At 36.7% G+C, this 20164-nt stretch overlaps 2 protein-coding genes across 2 annotated transcripts; both read left to right on the top strand.

The window, feature by feature from the left end:
• Positions 1-3151: 3151 nt before the first annotated feature.
• Positions 3152-3706, top strand: LOC126593598 (pre-mRNA-splicing factor cwf5-like). The gene has a single exon (XM_050259703.1). It carries the CDS (start codon positions 3152-3154, stop codon positions 3704-3706), a length of 555 nt encoding a protein of 184 aa, XP_050115660.1.
• An 11739-nt stretch (positions 3707-15445) lies between these two features.
• On the top strand, positions 15446-19959 carry LOC126593039 (serine/threonine-protein kinase D6PKL1). Its single transcript, XM_050258895.1, has 3 exons — positions 15446-15626; positions 16426-18526; positions 18957-19959. Exons 2-3 carry the CDS (start codon positions 16647-16649, stop codon positions 19801-19803), a joined length of 2727 nt encoding a protein of 908 aa, XP_050114852.1. The 5' UTR covers positions 15446-15626; positions 16426-16646; the 3' UTR covers positions 19804-19959.
• Positions 19960-20164: the final 205 nt, after the last annotated feature.

Genomic DNA, 20164 nt, shown 5'->3' with positions numbered 1-20164 from the left:
TAAGCCGCAACACGCTGGCCCCGATATTCCAGCATGCCAATCAGGCAAGGGTTAGTGAGGGAAGGACTTAGATCCGGCGTCCAAATCAGGTTTGCTAGTCGTAACTTTGAGCAATGGTTGTGGGAGAAGTGGTGTGTGAGAAGGGGGAACTTAGGATACGAAGACTTACTTCACATTTACAATTACACAAAAAAGACTATTTATCTAAGAGAGGTTTACGTAAAATTTTGAGAAAACACCAACCATTACTATCTTATTTGTTAAAGAAAAATAGAATATGTTATAAATTAATCGATTGGATATTCGAGAGTCAAAAAGTCGTTAATTTCATAAAGGTATTTTGAATTATTTGATTTATTAGATCTTGAATTTTAATGACCTTTATTTCGTAAAAGAGATGGAAGATGATGGGCGTTGAGGGTTGAAGAAGGGTAATTGCAAGATAGGAATTAGGTAATGCTGAAGACAAAATACAGTGGTAAACACTGAAATTTTGACAAAGAACGTTGGGATAACGGCAATGCACACCGAAAAAATATTTGATGAAGCATGCAGGGATAATGGTGAAGCACACTAAGAAAATAAGCCATCCGCAAAAGGCATAAAATTTGACGAAGAACGCTGGGAAAATAAGCCATCCACGAAGGGCGTGACCCAAGATTCAAGATAGGAAAGGAAAAAGGAAAAATTCTAGACAAGGAAAGGAAAAAAGAAATTGCATAGAAAGGTTTGCTAATTGGCTCCAACTTAAGGAAGGGGGTCGACGGCGAGATGGTCTTTTGTTCTTGGCGAGAAAGGGTTGCCAATTGAACCCAATTTAATTGTGCATTCTAAATTTTCTATATTTATAAAGAAAATATTCTTACGAGAAGTGCAAAATTAAATTTTTTTAGTATTAATAACAGTTCTCTTGTCCAACTTCCAATATTAATATTGAAACTTTTAAAGTCAAATTTCGTAAAATTAAGTTTCTTTTTTTCCCTTTTCTCTAGATTTTATTTTTTAATTTATTGTAATGCCAGTTTTAAGCAATACTTCCTAATCAAAATAATTTATTGACCCTTATAAACTTGAAAATTACGTCAACGACCGGCCCCTAGCGGCTAGAAACGGTAGTTTTGTAAACGGAAAAGTTGACGTCAGCAGTGATGATAATGACCATCATCTTTGTTAATTGTCATTACCTAATGGATAAGCAATTGATTAGCACAAACAAAGGGACCCACGTCTCTAACTACCAAAGGAATAAACAAGAAATAAAAAGGAGTTCTAGGGTTTAAGGAATAAACAAGTGATTTTATTTTGACAATTCACACATTTATTTATATATACTAAAACCCAAACTCTCGGTTATTGTTCTATAACAGTAAAGTGGCGAAAATGTCATCAAATTTTTGGGCTGGCAGCGCTTTGTTTCAACTTATCTACAGTGAAAGTATAGTTATGCCCTTCCGCTCCACCTGTTGACCATCGCTGCATCTTCTAGCTTCTTCTCCCTTGCTTTTCACTGTTTTACTTATGTTGCTTTTCACCATTTCTCCTCTAATTTCCGTTTGATTGTTTTGGGTTTTGTGGTTTTAGTTTCCTTTGCTATCTCTCTCTCCCCACTACCTCTGTTGGTTTCTATTGTTGTTGACCTGAGAGAGCAAAGAGAGACACACCCACACCAGACAAGATCAATCATTTTAGTTCCCGAATTCCCAATTCCTAGGGTTTGAATCAGATCCCTTCAGTCTCCCCCTCAGATCTTTGATCCTCAATCCTCTGTTGCGATGGAGGCGATCGAGGAGTTATTGCAGCTATCAGACTTCATACGGCAATGCGCCACTGTACTTGCCGACAAAGATGTTGACGACAACACAACCTCCTCTTGAAGGGCTTACAGTTTACTTAACATCGTCACTCTCGGCAATGTTGTAAGTCAACCAATCCTCCTTCAATTCCATTCTTTCGCAATTTGATCTCTTTGAATCGGCTTGCTCTGATGCAATCGGAGATTTTTGAATCTACGTTGCGTGTTTTGATATTCTTAATTCGTATTTCTTATTTGATGTGGGTTAGCCGGAATACTCTGTTTGTTTATCTTGCTAACTGATAATTGGAAATCATGTCTCCCAGAAGTTAGGATATATTGAATCTGATATTGAAATGGTTAATGGAGTTTGATTTGAAGAATGACCACCAAACGCGATAATGATATTAAACGTTGTTTATACCATATTTAGGGCCTCGTATTTAGATCTCGTACAAATACTCGGGGGACTTTAATGTAATTATGTGATAAAGGAAGGGGCAAATATGTAATAAGTGATGAGTCATTATTCTATAAAAGGACCCCTCACCCTCACAATTAGGGGAGGGCAATCCTTAGGCCATATCATCACCCTCTCAGAACTCTCATCCTCATAGAAAAGCTCTCTCTCTCTCCCTTTTCAACTCTTACAGAGAAATACAATCAGTGTGGACGTAGCCCAAACCTTGGGGTGAACCACGATACATCTTGTGTCATTTACATTTCTTGCATATTCACGGTCGGATTTACGTTGTTCCAAGACCTCCGGTTTTGTGCATTAACATTTGGTGTCGTCTGTGGGAATCGACACAAAAAACTATGTCAGTTCTCTTTCAATTTTTCACCTCCACCATGAATCTGCAAAATCACAACAACAAAAAAAACTCAAAAACCCAATAACCTTTCTCTCTCTCTCTCCACGTTCACCAGTCCACTCCAAATTCTAAATTCTAGAGCCATAATCAGAATCTGTCTCATAAATGGAGGTCTCCTTACAAAGCAACCTCTGGGATAGTGTGGTGGAACTGACCAAGAGGGCACAGCAAAAGAGAGAGAGAGGAATTAGGTTTTGGTCTGTGAAGTTCATTCGCCATTGATGATCTCCTTGCTCGCACCTGTAAAATTATGTTTCCCTCACACTTCAGCTCGCACTCTTCATCCTCAAACGTAGCCGCCGCCGACCTCCAGCTTCAACCGCTAGTCACTTCCGGCCGTCGCGTCGCCGACAGCAATTAGCCAAACTCATCTCCGGGTAATATTGCATACAAGTTGCTTAGGAATGTGGAGGTAGATGGTTGGGAACGATTAGATTTTCCCATCATCTGCAAGTCATGCTTGGGAAACAATCCCTACGTCCGGATGACACGAGCTGATTATGATAAGGAGTGCAAGATTTGCACACGTCCGTTCACAGTTTTCAGGTGGAGGCCTGGTCGTGATGCGCGATTTAAGAAGTCGAAGATTTGCCAGACGCGCAGTAAGTTGAAAAATGTTTGTCAAGTTTGCCTTTTGGATCTTGAATATGGCTTGCCAGTTCAGGTTCGAGATACTGCTATGGCCATCAGTTCTAACTGCAAATCCCCTCCAGTTCCAAGACCTTTCCGCTTCTGCCCCGAACCCATGACTCTCGTCTCTAACTTTTTCTCCGACGACGGCGACGACTGCAAGTCCTTCTCCCAGCTGCTCGCCGGAGCCATGACGTCTCCGTCGCCCACCACCTGTGAAAGCTCAGACGATCGACGAGCTCCACTCGCTGCAGAAGAAGAAGTCGACACCCACCACCCTAGCAAGGGCATTCAGGGTGTTGCCTTTGCCGTCACCATCTTTGAGGAGGAACGACACAAGCAGCAACTCCAGTCCATCAGTGCATCTTTAGCATCGCTGACGAGAGAGACGAGGCCAAAGGTGGTTTGAGGAGACCCGGCTAAGCAGTCGGATACCCCCAAGGTTTCGTCGCACGTGTCGCACCACCACCACTGCTCACCCATGATGTAAACCTGCAAAGAAGAAAAGCAAAAGATAAGCATATTATTATGATTTCTTTTGTCTACCAGGTGAAGAGACAACGGTGGAAAAGAGAAAAAGAGAAAGCAAAAGAGAAAAGAAAGAAAGCAAAAGCAAAGCAGAAAAAATCGAGAAAAAGCAAAAAGCAAAAGAGAAGCACATGGGGACACTGCAAAAGCAAGGAATAAACACCCCACCAGACAGATGTGATTTACTTTTCTTATTTCTGAATGATGTAAATTATTTTTCTTATCTTTCGGAGACATCTTTATTCCCCATCAGAGGGTAAAAAAAAAGAAAACCCAAAATAAATGGGCTGGAATGTTGTGTAGAGGGCGAAGGCCCATAAGCCCAAAATAGCTCCAACCAGGCAATCCAAAGTACGCCCAGTACTCCACAATTATTCGGCAACCTGCCAATATTCCACCAACCAGGTGATCAAAAGTACGTCCAGTACTCCAAAATTATTCGGCAACCCGCCACTATTACCAACAACCAGGTGATGAAATGTACAACCCGTACTCTAATATCATTTGGCAACTAGCCATTCATGCCACCAACCAGGTGATGAAATGTACAACCCGTACTCTCCTTCATGCCACCGACTAGGTGATCAAAAGTACGCCCAGTACTCCAAATTATACATGAGCATTACTCATGTCATTCATACATAAACATTCATGAGCATCACTCATGACAATCATATATAAACATTCATGATCATCATTTATGTCAACATTCATGAGCATCACTCATGTTAACATTCATGAGCATCACTCATGACAACATCCATAAGCATCACTCATGTCAATCAACATAAATATTCATGAGCATCACTCATGTCAATTAGCTCCAAAAGCTTCATTTATAGAGGTCTAACTTCAAAAGCTTCATTTACAGAGCTCTAGCTTCAAAAACTTCATTTACAAAAGCTCTAGCTTCGAAAGCTTCATTTACAGAGCTCTAGCTTCAAAGCTTCACTTGCAAAGCTTCACCTACAAAGCTTCAGTGCAAGGTATACAAATACCGCATCTGAACAACCGCCACTTCGGCCTATACATGGATTCAATTTGAAGTCTCCAGCCAACAAACTCTATTGACCGAAGACTTGGGGGACTACATTATGTACCATATATTGGGCCTCAATTGGGCCTCATGAAAAATACTTGGGGGACTTAGCCCATTATTTATGCATTTTCAAATCACGAGTACAAATCACCAAAGTATCACAAATATGCTTGAAAAGAAATGTTCAGGTAGGTAGCATGTTGTTGATACAAAAAGGAACCCACCACAAACAGACTCAGGTAAATTGAAAAAATTCATCTTTCTCATTTATTAATTTGATTTATGAATCTTAATTGCCTTTTAAACTCTTTAAATTTATTGAAAAGATGATTATTTTTTATTTGGCAATAATTTACACTGCAAAAAGCAAATTATGTTCTTAAATTTGTAATTCTTAACCAACTAACATCATTATACTTGGTTCACTGCTGCAATTGGGAATTTTCCGTTTGTGCACGGTTGTTTGTCTTTGTACTACAACAACTAAACAAATCAAATTTACATCGTAAAACTACTTGATCACTCTGTTATAATATTGAACCCATTTCAATTTCATACCAATAGGATCCTAATTTGTTCAATTTCTTTTCCTCAGGCAATTGAGTGTGGTTGGTTGTTGTTCTCTTTGAGGTGAGATAAAGTTGTCTTTGTAGATATATGTATCTTAACAGGAACCATGGGGGTTGTTACCTTTTTTTTCTATAATTTTTCTGTTTTTTTTTTTTCAACTGCTTCTCAAGAATTTAATCTTTTTTGTCACTATTGATATTGCAGGTGTCCGGCTTGCGGAAGTTACAAGGTATGCTATAGTCCCAGTTAGTGTTTTTAGTTGTTAATTTACTGTTTAAACTTCAATTTTCCACCCACATTTCGAAAAGTTGCTAGACTTTTTAGTGTTCCTAATGACATGCATCCATTGATGACCAGGGTGGACTGTGCATCAAATGATATGGTAATTTAATTTCTTAAACTTATAGTTTGTCGATGTAAAAGATAGCCTATTTTCTGAGCATTATAATGTCTATATGTTTGCACATTTTCCAACTTGCTTCCAGGAAATTAAGGTAATTAAATGCATGTATAGAATTTTGTGTAAGGGGAGAAAGAATTTTGAATTTTAGTTTTTATTTGATTCTTCTCAAATGTATGTATAAGTCAAGGAAAGAACATGTATGTTTCTTTGGTGGATTTCGGTAAGAAATAAACTTTAATCTTTTCTTTGGTTTTAATAACTGAAATGGACATGCAAGAGACTGAAGAATTTTGTTTATCGTAGTGGGATGAGAGTGTATTTTTAGAACAATTGTTTTGCACGATAGTATTAAATAATCAATTTGATAAATTAAACTGTATGATTAAATAAGATTATTTGTTGGGTGTATGTATTTGAGATTGCTTTTCTTTTTAATTTAAAATTTATTTTTGTGTATGCTCCAAAAAAATTATGGTTCCCTAATTATTTGACTTAATTTTGTTTCCATTTTTAGAAGTTTTTCCTGTAATTCTGTAATAAAAGGATTGTTTTGTTGAAAAAAGCACGGCCAGTTTGTTTTTAGGGCTTGAAGATTTCTACGTTCACCAGGTTTATCTTCGACTTCAGGTATTTTATTCCATTGACGACTTAAAATCAACTGCAACTACACAGTTTGGTTATGATTGGGGAAAATAGGTTGATTATCTGCATATTTCAGTATATCAATAGGGACTATCTACCAAATCTTTTATGTGTAAATAGTATGTAAATACACATCAAATATTATTTTTTGTATGTAAATAATACTATATACAAAAAAATTTCGTACAATGAAGGATAGTTAGGAGTTCAATTTGTAAAAGATGTGAATACTAGAACAATGGCAATAGAACCACCAATCCATATGGTTGTAAATATATTTCTACATGTATGTAAATTGTATGGCATATCATATGTATTGAGAACTTTACACATGTTTTATACAGTTTTAAAACCCGCAGCATTGCGCGGTCACCATTGCTAGTATTTCCTAAATAAAAAGAAAAAAAATTACTTTTTTTTTTAACAAACGATAATATCTAAACTAAGGGGATGAAGTGGGTTTAGCCTCACAATGGGCTAGCATAGCAATAATGTGGTTCAAATTCGCCTTTGGCGAGAATAAAACCTAAGATCTCTCACTTACAATTAAAGAAAAATACTATTAGACCGTAGTACTAAGTGACATAAATTTTACATTTAGTACGGTTAAAGTTTATCTAATGAAATGTCCTTTTTTATTTATCATAGTGTATATTTCATCTGATTTTTTGTTCGATAGCGTCACGTGTTGACCAAGTGTTGTACTTGATGAGATTGTAAATTGATTTTCTAAACACAAATCTAAGAGGTAAGAAAATGTTAGAGAGATCAAATTTTGTACCGCATTAGGTGTACCATCTGGCTTGTCATGTCAAATTATGAATTTATCTTATGGCATATTTGTCGATTAACTCCACGAACTTGTATGGTGCTGCCAATTTCCTTCTTGAACTTTAATTTTAGCAGATTACCCCCTCGAACTTTAATTTTAGTCGATTACCTCCCTGAACTTTAGTAAATAGCCAATTCCCCCATGGCGTTATATTTAAAAAAAAAATCATCTAATTTTCCATCCATCTTGATCATGGAAATAACATATGATGAGGGCAAAAATGATGGAAAATTGAATGGATGAACAATTGAATGAAAATTTTTAAAATCTAACGTCAAGAGGGAAATTGACTATTTATAAAAGTTCAGAAAGGTAATCGATTAAAAGTTAAGTTCATGAGGAAAATTAGCTAATTATACAAGTTCATAGAAGATAATCGATTAAAATTAAAGTTCAAAAGAGAAATTGACAGTTATATACAAGTTCATCAAGTAAACCAACAAACATATATTTATCTTATTGAATGATGATTCAGTATTTTGGTCGCGTCATCACTCACTCCATAATCAACACCGACAAACGCCATGATTGAGGAGGTCACTGGTTCCCTGTGAAGACGTCACTTGAATAAAATCGTAAGCCGGAACTGCCGACATCAATGGCAACGGGATCAGATTGATGAGCGCGAGTTAAAGCCCAGTTAGTTCACTCAAATATAATCGGGCTTTCAACAAAAAAAGTGTTTGAATCATGTTGGGCTTTTAGGTTATCCGGAGTCAAAAGCCTTCTTGTGCAAATGAAGGTGAAGGATGTGGGAAATAAGAGGAATGGAGAATGATGAAAGATTGTCGTGAGTGAAGGAGGGAGAAATGAAGGTGAGTATACTAAGGATTTTGGTTTTAATGATACGTAACATTTAGTGTTATGAAGAGATTTTTTAGTGTGATTGAAATACGAATATATACGTTATATATCGTAATATAAGTGGATGAATACTTTGAAAACAAAAAATTTCCCTCTACTTGTGTAATGTTGTATGGCGTACTGAACTGTGTTCTAAGCACATTGAAAAATCTCTCAATGTTATAAATGTTTGAACCGTTAAATTTAACTTCCACAACTTTTAAGTTTTTTGTTTTTAATCTAATTCATTTATTTTTCGTATCACTCATTATTAAATAAATTTTTGAAGGGCAAATGGCACATAATGAAGCTCAACCATGAATTAAGAATGTTTTTTGCTTTTCAATTAAATTAGGGTTATTGTTTTCCAAAGCCTGTTCAACGTGTGGGCAACTCTGGGCTCAAAATTAATATTTGATTGACCTTCATGGTCGGCGAACCATCATATGGTACTACAACGAATTATAGCTTGAATATTTTAGTCAGTTACCTTTTTTCAGTACAATAATATATATTTACAGGAGAAATTTGACTTAGTCACAAAATGCTACCAATAATAAATTGGATGAGGATCCTTTTTGGAGGATTTTAGGAATCATCAAATCGTGTCTTTTAATCGTACATTATACGATTAGAAATTATTTTTATTGTTTTTATTTTAAATTAAATATGAATAGTACCTGATGAAAACTGACTGCACGATATACGATGAACAAACACGATTTGAGATTCCCTAAAATCCTTATAAAGAGAGTATCCTCAAAGATCCTTTTGGTAATAAATTAGTATCGAACTCTTTATCTAACGAAGTTTAAACAAAAGTGAATGCCAGCAAGAATATTTTCCTAGTGGATGGTCTCTACCCATCAAAGAACCAAATAATGTTGATCAAAAGAAGAAGAAAAATGCTAAGGTGACTTTCTCAAAGAACCTCATGTTTTTTACACAATGTTTTATAATGTTGACATGAGAATTAACGTTAAACTGTGAGGTTGTAGAAAGTCCATAGAGTATCCCAATTTGAAAAAATCTCCCTAGCATTTCTCAAAGAAGAATAATAAAAATGGGATCCTAAGCTTAACCATTGTTACCATGAACTAATTCATGGCTTGTAGTATGGAACTGTTTTTTAAATGACTGAAAGTGCTTTTAAAAAAAATATTTTTGGGTTCCAAAAGCACCAGTTATGTGCTTCTTGCACGCAGCAATAAAGTGGTTTTCCAATATTCACTTGCCATTTTACTAAGAATTGTTTCCATAAGCATTTTACTAAAAGCGTTTTCAGCCATTTTAAAAGGGCAATTCCAAACATTACCTGTAACATCCCACATCGCCCAGGGAAGTGGATCATGTAAGCCTTATATGTATATTCTCATCTCTACCTAGCACGAGGCTTTTTGGGAACTCATTGACTTTGGATTCCATCGGAACTCCGAAGTTAAGCGAGTTCGCGCAAGAGCAATCCCATGATGGGTGACCCACTGTGAAGTTTTCATGTGAGTTCCCAAAAACAAAACCATGAGGGTGTGGTTGGGCCCAAAGCGGATAATATCGTGATACGGCGGAGTCGAGCCCGGGATGTGTTGGAGGCCCGAGTCAGGATGTGACAATTTGGTATCAGAGCCAATCCCTGACCGGATGTGTGCCGACAAGGACGTTAGGCCCCTAAGGGGATGTATTGTAACATCCCACATCGCCCAGGGGAGTAAATCATGTAAGCCTTATATGTATATTCTCATCTCTACCTAGCACGAGGTATTTTGGAAACTCATTGACTTCAGATTCTATCGGAACTCCGAAGTTAAGCGAGTTCCCAAAAGAGCAATCCCATGATGGGTGACCTACTGGAAAGTTTTCGTGTGAGTACCCAAAGTAGATACTATTATGCTACGGCGGAGTCGAACCCGAGATATGATGGGAGCCCGGCCTGGAATGTGACATTTCCACATTTGCATAATGGAAGTTAAATTAGAAGGCTGCTTTCAAGTTTCAACAACATCATTCCATTCAAAACCTTTGATATCCCAAAAGAAAATTGCTTTATACCTAGAAAGCATAGAATAAGGATAAAAAAGAAACAAAAGAAGATTTGATGGCTTCACTTTAGGTGCGCCTAAGGACTTGGGATTAACAAATTAATAGGGCACTTTATATGGCTAATCATGCCTTCCCATGTTTACTGCTTAAGTTGAGGACCGAGGACTCGAGGACTCGAGGAGGGGCCAATACAGACACCAACCATCCCCTTCGGCCGGCCAAGGAATGAACTTGGCACATACGCCATGTGAGATGGATGGTTCCACTTCATAATGTACATTGTGTACGGTTGTATTTGTACATCCATGTGTATATCGATAAATACAATTGGTCGTGAATGTTCAATCGAAAATTACGATTATCTATTATTAGGCGCAGTTAAATCGTTGAAGGCATGATTTAGGTTTACAGTTTCGTTTAGGGTTTTGGTCTACCAACTATATTTAAATAATGGCCTAGCACTTTTTTTTTTTTTTTTTTTTTTTTTGCTTTAAAAAAATTTATCATCATGAAGGGGAGGGTTCAAAATTATTTTCAAATCCAGGACGCACGAATCATTTTTTTTATGCTATTTCATACTGTACAATTTCTTTATTTGTGGGATCATTTAGGTTGAAATTTAGCATCCTATTTCCTAAAATATTTACCTGGATAATAAGCAATTCCAATTACCGTATCACTTGGAAAGATAAAAATAGAATGTTAAAAGTATTTTCTGCAACTGTATAATGAAAATGAATGTTGACATACTTCTCATACTGATATTATTAAAAATATTATGTTATCATACTGTAAATTTGAGCGTGATAGAAACTTATACCAAACTTCTCATACCGATATTATTAAAAATATTATGTTATAATTTGAGATTATAGAAACTTGTACCAAACTTCTCCTACCGATATTATTAAAAATATTATGTTATCATATTGTAAATTTGAGCTTGATAGAAACTTATACCAAAATATGATAAAGCATGGGATAGTTTTGGTGTAGAGGCCTAACAAGGTGGGGTCCGACGATGTCAAATCAATCACATGGTGAAACCCTGTCGTATTTGGACCGACCCATTTCAAATTTCGTTTTCAATTCCAAGAAGAAAGATCTTTTATTAATTGGACTTAGTGTGTCGGGGCATTCAATTCGATAGAAACCCAACATTACATGGCCACACAAAATCGTGTTTCCTCTATCTGAGTCTCTGTTGATTGCCAGCACTTCTACACCTACTCTAAAAGAATAAGGACCCTCACCCGATCCTCTTTGTGAGGATCTTGAGATCTTTATATCATGTTCGTTTATTATATATTGTACGGTCAGTTCATCAGATGTTATTTATATTTAATTTTAAATAAAAGTATTTAAAATGATTTCTAATTGCATGATGTACAACGAACATACACGATTTGAGGATCCCCATGATCCTTACAAAGAGAATTCATAAAGTATCCTCATTCCCTGTATAATATCGTTTGGGATTTCGAATATTTTAACTATTAAATTTGCTTGAAAATATAAAAATTAAAATCTAAATGATTAATATAATATCATTCGGAATTTCGAGTAATTTAACTATTAGATTTGTTTAAAAGTAGAAGAATTTAAATTTAACGGTTGAAATATTTAAATTATCCGATAGTCCGAAGTAGTACTCATTGTTAGAGGGTAAATATGACATACTAACGTTTAATTTGGATTGTTAAAGATATAGAGCTCGTTTGGATTTGCTTTTAAAATAATTGAAATCGCTTTTTGTGAAAATATTTTTGGAAACAATCCTTAATAAAAATGCTAGTAGATCCTGGAAAAACATTTCACTTAAAGTGTTTTTTGGAAGAAGTACATAATTGGTACTTCTTGTAGAAAACACTTAAAAGTGTTTTTGAAATCCAAAAACATTTTATTTGAAAGTGCTTTCAATCGTTTTAAAAGCACATACAAATGAGTTCATAGTCACTCGAGGACTTCTTGAGCAGAACTTGAATTCTCTCAAAATCCTTTAAGCAAAGCTCAAATCCTACTCCAAACCCTTCAAGCATTAAATGCTCGAATCCCTCTCGAAACTTTTTTTTATTTTCTTTTTATCGATCAAATAATACAGAAGGAGGAGTTTCGAAACGAGATGCAATGAGTATTTATGCAAAAGACCCAACCACCCTCTCGAAATTCATCTAATTGCCATATTTGATGCGAGACATTTGAGCCTTAGATTCATACTTGATAGCATGATGAAGACTGAAGACCAGTGATGCACTATTTTTGTATGACTGTGAAAGTGTCCATATAATACATTGCGGAGCGTCAAATCCATCAATCTTTTATTTTGTCTTGGTGTTGGTCGTGTCCTTTTGACTGTGCATCCGTGTAACATGGACAAACCTTTGTTGAACATAATCATGATATACTAATTAGGTGGTTAATTAGCAGGTAAATTATGAGATGGGGTTTGACATATGATAGTCCATTTTTGTTTCATATGGTTGTTTTTAAAATACATACGATATTATTTATATTAAGAAATGGATAAGTGAGACAAGTTCAACGTTTATAATATTGATATGGGGGAAATATTGATATGCAGATTTATGAAACTATCGATATCGGTTGCCTTTAACGAAATTATGAAAATTTGCAATGAAGTGAGTATATCAACTCACTCAAATTTGGTTGAAATCAGATAAAAAATTCTCAAAAGAATTCAAAAGTTTGAAATGTATAATGGGTTTTGGCAAAATTTCTGTACAAAATCGGTAAATATCGTTGATATTCATTGATTTTCCTATATCTTGCCGATATAGAGTGAAAGGACATTTCGACGGAAATATCGACAATTTCGTAGATACTTAAACATTGTATAAGTCTCACAACGAGCTAGCCATAATAATTTGGTCAAATTTGACTTTAGTGAGAATCAAACCGAATACGTCTTACTTACAAGTAAAGAGTAATATTACTAAACCGTAATACCAAATGATGTCTCGTATAATTGTTAGATTAAATAATTTGAAAAAAATAAATATAAAATGTTAGGTAAACCATCAATTTGGTTCATTCAATGTTAATACTATTGTATTTAAATAGTTCTTACTTGGCTACTCAAAGATGAGTATGAACTCCTACTCAAAATTTCTCAAAATTGTTTGTTATTAATTTATAGAACTTTGTGTTTATAATCAAAACCGTTCATATTATAAATCACCCTATAAAGATCACATCCGCAAAAAATCAATTAAAACCAAGGTTGTTTAGTCATCAAACTGTTTAAAAACAAATGAACAGAATTGGAAAAAGCATTATGAACTGTTTATGTATTTGCTACAATAGATTAACTAAATGACCTTAGTTTTAATTTATTTTTTGCAGAGATAGATCTTTACAATGTGATTCATAGTATGAATGGTTCTGATCATAAACACAAAACTCTGTGATTAAAATACTAAGAATTTTGAGTAGGAATTCCTACTCATCTTTGAGTAACCAAATATTATTCGTACAAAAATTGATCAATTTAAAGAAAATACTTAACTTATTTGTACATTGTATTTGTAGTCATTTTTATATTTGTCCATTTTCTTTCCAAACAAATATAAAAAAGTGTAACGTGTTACATCTGTCCATTTTCCTTCCAACCTTAACAGCCATCTCCATCATATGAAATATAAAAAAAGCGTAAGGTGTTATATGCTTGTAGCATTCCTTCCAAACAAATTAGTTTACTTCAATAATCATGTCATTATGTATATTTCATTACTAAATAACGTGTCATACGTAAACGACAAAATGGATGAAAATACAGCTCTAGCAAGCTTGGAAAGTTTTGTTGGAGTTGAAGAGTCTAGAGCCTAATAAACATGTTCAATCGAAAAGTCGAAATGACATGCATTTGTTCGCTTGAAACTCGCTTATTTGAATGGTTAAAATGATAAGAGCATATATGCTAACTAGTATTTAGATAGAAAAAATCGTTTTTAAACGTACTTGGGAAATAATTTGATCTCATGACTTTAAATATGAGTGAAAGCTTTTAACTAGCTTCTTGGAGTCCAGAGTCTAGAGCCTAATAAACATTGTCTAATCAAAAAGTCTGAATGACAAGCGTTTGTTCACTTGAAACTCGCTTACTTGAATAGTTAAAATGATAAGAGTAGACTTGCTTTCAAAATAACAAGTATTTAGAGAGAAAAAAACATCGTTTTTACGGGACTTTAGAAGTAATTTGATCTTAGGACTTTAAATATGAGTGAACGCCTTTAATTATATTCTTGGAGTCGAGAGTCTAGAGCCTAATAAACATGTTTAATCAAAAAGTCGAAATGACAGATGTTTTTTCGTTTGAAACTTGCTTACATGAATAGTTAAAATGAATGACAAGAATAAATCAGCTATCAAAATGATAAGTATTTAAATAGAAAAAACCTTTTTTTATTGTACTTAAGAAATAATTTAATCTTAAAACGTTACATACGAGTGAACGCTTTTAACCATCCAGATCCAATTCCCGTCATCTTGATAAGTAATATTCAAATCCATACTTTTCTAACAAATATGTATGACCCGTGATGTGATTACATCTTAACATATTCTAAAACGAATCCACAGCAAGTAGCTAAACTTACAAGTACTGAAGTACAACAACAAACAGTCCAAAAATAACTCACAGTAAAAAACACGGAAACCGAAAAAAAGCCTTCATTGCCATTTTGTACTTCTAGTGATATTTCTCTTCATTAAGAGATCTTATATTCGACTTTCGCTATTTGAAACATATTATTACTATGTTGAGCTTAGCTGTTCCCCTTCACTTTAGTATAGATAATAAATACGTATCAGTCACTCATTAAGACGACGTGACACCCATTTTGAACGAAGAAGATTTGGTCTTTTATTTGGAAAATGATCATTGGGATCTTGTAATCATGTAAGTTCATTATAAATTATGTGGTTATAAATCATTAATTTAAAATTTAAAATTAAATATAAATAGTATCTTACAAAAATTAACCGTACATTATACGATAAACGAATATGATTACAGGATTCCGAATCCATGCGAAAAGGATCCGCCATTTTATTTACCCTCCTTCCCATATTTTTCACCCCAAAAAACAAGAACCGCCCTAAAATTCAGAAAACGACTGGGATATGGACAATCCCAAGATAGTTTTTCAAATTAATTTTCACATTTTTCGATGGACCCTACGTATGCGGTGGGACCGGGACCCACATTCCCTCAAAATAATCAGTGCAACCGGAGCGGAAAGAGAAGTCAGTGTTTTGTTTGTTAGCTCGCCATCAATCCTCTTCTCGCTTTCTCCTCTCTCTCGCCATCGCAGCACCTCCAAAGGTTTCTAGGGTTTGTAGCGCCCCATTTTCTCAGAGTTGTACTTTACTCGCCGAATCTTGCCCCATTGCGTCCGTTGAGGAAGCTCGATCAGGTATTGTTCTTCGCGTTTCTCCGATCTGGGTTTGCTTTTGAGCGTGTTCGTATATCGAGATTTGAGCTTCGGGAGCTCAAAAGAAGCTTGGCATTTTCATTTTATTTTACCTTTTCTTGAATTATGTTTTAGTTTTTTGGATTTGTTTTTTATTGAGTTTGATTTGTATGGTGGGATAAATTTGTCGGTGACTTTTTTTTCTTGGTGATGTGAAAAAAATGATTAAACTTTAGCTCGAAGAGAATTGAAAGATGGAAACTTGGTGTAGATTTCATGTAGTTTAATGATTTGTTTGTTTAAGTAGAGGAAAATGAAATTAGGGGGAAAAAATGCATCATTTGCATTCCATTAAATTGATTGGAAATCTGTTTCGTGCCGGTTCTATGGTCGAAAGATATGACTTTTGTGTGATGGTGAAAGTTTGCTTTGACTAAGCTCATGGGGTTTAGCCCGAGTGGCGAGGGCGGGTGGGGAAATGGATTTAGGATTAGGCTAGGTCAAATGTTTGATTCCGTTCCATTGTAACCAAGTAACGAAAATGATGATTTGACCAAGCTCTTGGGGTTAGCCCGGGTGGTGAGCACGGGCAGGGAAATGGATTTAGGATTAGTCTAGGTCAGGCGTCCGATTCCTTTTCATCTTGGAGTTTTTCAAGTTTCGAATTGGTGTAGTGTCGCAATGTTGTGTTGGTTTGAAAGTTGAAATCTTTTCAAGAAGTCCTATTGCGTGTCACTGAGTTGCTTACTCTACATCTGCTGTTGGGTGATTGATGTTCTTCATACTTCTGTTGATATTTCAGGGAGCGGATTTTATCTTTTTCAAAGTGAAAAGACATATAGCTTGATGTGGGCAGTTTAGTTTATACGGGCACAGAACAGTTTTACTCACAGCTCGTGACTTGTCAGAATCTTTACCTGAAAGGCTCCTCAAGGAACTGATCATTGTAAAGTTGCTGGACTAAGCTCTTCCACGTTTTGGTACTTCATTTGGATCACGCGACCAGACTGAGTAACCCTAGAAATGGGTTCATTCGCCGGTACATCTGAAATTGTGGAAGCGAAAGATGAGCTGACTACAGGTCAATATTTTCACGGAATACATCAGCTGAATTCTGGATTTGGTAAAGATGACAAAGATTGGAAGCTTCCTCCTGTTCTAAAACTGGGATACAAGGATTCTCTAGAAGATGATATTAATAAGCTCTTCGAGGCAATCAAAACTCCATCCAAGGGTTCAGATCATTCAAAGCAAGTCGGCACTAGCCCTTTAAATAGAAGTGCCTTAAAGAAACCAATTACAGTGGGTGTGTCCCGCTCACCAGGGATTGGTAATTCAGAACCGGCGACACTGAAGCAGGCGTTAAGAGAGCTCTCTATTACCAAGGCATCAGAAATGGCTGCTATGAAACGATTATCAAAATTGACAAGTCCTGCAAGACCCTCGGAAGCTGGGAGGATCAAGACGTTATACAATGCAGTTGTTGTTCAATCCAGTCAATCTGGTGCCTCCTCAAGTGAAGATAGGGGAAATATGGTTGAAATCTCTCTGGTGCCAGAAGAAAGCATTTCAAATTCTTGTGAGGAGTTGTCTGAGCATCCTCAAATATCCAAGATGAAGTCATCAAGCCAGAGTGGACATTCTTCTCCTCGATTTGCCATTGGGAAAACAGAAAACAACTCTGGGAGCACAATAGTGCAAAATGAAAGTACTTCCAGTTGCAAGTTAAGGACAGTAGGGGAGCAAACAGTGAAGGCGGAACTGGGACAGAAGAAGAAAAATAAATCTAAAAGTGATCATATTTCAGGACTTGCTGAAAATGTTCCTTCCAGAACCATGTTACAGACAAAAACTAAGACGGAGCTGGTGAAGAAAGAGAAACTTAAATCTACAAGTGGCAATACATCAGTACTTGTTCAAAATGTTCCTGCCAAAACCAAGTTAGCTAATAAGCTATCAGCAGCAAAACCAGGGCGGAAAGTCAAATTGCATGTAGTACCTTCTTCATCGGGTTCGGTGAATCGAAATCCGGCAAGCAAAGTATCCAGAAATTCCCTCCGCTCTGTAAAAGCAGCCAGCAGGAATAGGAACATCGTAAAGAAGAAGACAAGGCAAGAGTCAAGTTCTGCGGCCTGCAACTCTAGTAATTATAATGAAGTTGATGCTGATTTTGATCCTTGTACAAGTCAGCTGGTCTGCGAGAGATGTCAATGTGCAATACAAGAAGCTGGACAACAATCCAATCAAGGTTCTTTGGCACCCCAGTTTAACGGTCTTACTGCTGAGGTAAACTCAAATAATGGGCACAGCATTCCAGGTAAAGCAGGCTTCACCTTCGACAGCAGTAATACTGGCAATAAAGGGGGAGATGACATTATGAAAGCAAAAAAGAACCCCAAATCAAAAGAAAAAGGGGAATTCTCCCAAAGCTCAAAAAGTAGCGAAGGTGATCATAGTAGTAGTACGAGTTTGAGTGACGAGAGCAATGCCAGTGGATCTAGTTGCAGCAATAAGCCTCACATGTCGAAGGATGTGAGATGGGAGGCCATCCGTCATGTTCGGTTGCAGCATGGATCCCTGGGCTTGAGACACTTCAATCTTTTGAAGAAGCTTGGTTGTGGAGACATAGGAACCGTATATCTTGCTGAGCTCATTAGTACGAATTGCCTTTTTGCCATAAAGGTAATGGACAATGAGTTCTTGGCTAGAAGGAAGAAGATGCCTAGGGCGCAGACCGAAAGCGAAATACTGAGGATGCTTGATCATCCTTTTCTCCCTACACTGTATACCCAATTTACATCAGATAATTTGTCATGCTTAGTTATGGAGTATTGCCCAGGTGGAGATCTTCATGTCCTCCGGCAGAAGCAAATTGGAAGGTGTTTTTCTGAAGACGCAACAAGGTAGAAATATTTGAATTAACACCTATATCGGACTTTTACATTTTGTTTTGGATGCTATTTGACATTATCTGCAGTCAAGCATTAGTTACAAGATAATTGTCTAAGAAAATAAAAATATACACCTTTGTAACCTCCACCTACACCAAGACTCACCACCCCAACTGCATAAATTTTATTTAATATGTTTTCCCAGTCAGCTATCACCGTAAGGGATGCCTTCTCTTCTCTGAGAGAAATTGCTACATGACATCTTGAATTGTTTTTTGTCCTTAATTTTATGGTTCATCTCTAAAGAGCTTCACTTCATTATATAATTCAGTGGAGTAACTGACCATTAGATTCATGTCCTCTGATCTAGTACTTTTTCGTGTATTAAATAGGTGCTGGAATTTTGCCATTTCAAAAATAATTTAAACCTTTGTGCTTTCAGGTTCTATGTTGCGGAAGTTCTCCTTGCTTTGGAGTATTTACACATGCTTGGGGTAGTTTATCGGGATTTGAAACCAGAAAACATTCTAGTCCGGGAAGATGGTCACATCATGCTCACAGATTTTGACCTGTCTCTCAGGTGCACTGTCAGTCCAACTCTATTGAAATCACCTTCATGCGATGGTGATCGTGCAAGATTGTCTGGTCCATGTACACAATCTAGCTGCGCTGAGCCGTTCTGCATTGAACCCTCCTGTCAAGTCTCATGCTTCACCCCTAGGTTTTTACCGGCTGCTACAAAAACAAAGAAGTCCAAAAATGACCCTGCATCCCATGTTAGATCATTGCCGCAGCTTGTGGCAGAGCCTACTGATGCGCGGTCCAATTCCTTTGTCGGGACCCATGAGTACTTGGCTCCAGAGATCATCAAAGGAGAGGGTCATGGAGCTGCAGTTGATTGGTGGACGTTCGGAATCTTCCTTTACGAGCTTCTATATGGCAGAACACCGTTCAAGGGTATTAACAACGAGGAAACGTTGGCCAATGTGGTGTTGCAGAGCCTAAGGTTCCCAGAGGGCCCCCTTGTTAGTTTCCAGGCTCGAGATCTCATCAGAGGTCTGTTGGTAAAGGAGCCAGAGAATCGGTTGGGATCAGAGAAAGGGGCCGGTGAGATCAAGCAGCATCCGTTCTTTGAGGGCCTGAATTGGGCACTGATACGCTGCGCCATTCCGCCAGAACTGCCCGAGTTTTGTGATTTTGAAATTCCCGACATGCCTGCTGCTCAGGAGAATACCAAGTATTTGGAGTTAACAGCGACGGGAGAGCACCTAGAGTTTGAGTTATTTTAGAGGGAAATCACAGTTTTAGGAGAAGAAGCTTTCTGCTTGTGTATGTATTATTCTCTCTTGAAAGACCTCCTCCTTTCCGATATGTAACTCATAAATCTAGCTTATGTATATACTTTTTTAAACTTTCAGTAATGGCGCATATATCAGATTCCGAAATTTTGTACATTTTGGAATATCGATGGTTCGATGGTGTATCACCGCGAGGATGGTCCGCGCATGGCGGCTGCTAGCAACAGTCGTCCATGCGCAAAAGTTTGTCATTTTAATACGGTTTTCTACTAGAAAGGCAGCGTCTTCATCCGACCAACCAAGTGAACCCCGAATAAAATCTCAGTTTAACGAAAACCGAATTATATATACT

Source organism: Malus sylvestris, chromosome 12 (genome assembly GCF_916048215.2).
Source record: "Malus sylvestris chromosome 12, drMalSylv7.2, whole genome shotgun sequence".
Classification (NCBI taxonomy): Eukaryota; Viridiplantae; Streptophyta; class Magnoliopsida; order Rosales; family Rosaceae; genus Malus; species Malus sylvestris.
This window is presented reverse-complemented; position numbering and strand designations above follow the sequence as displayed.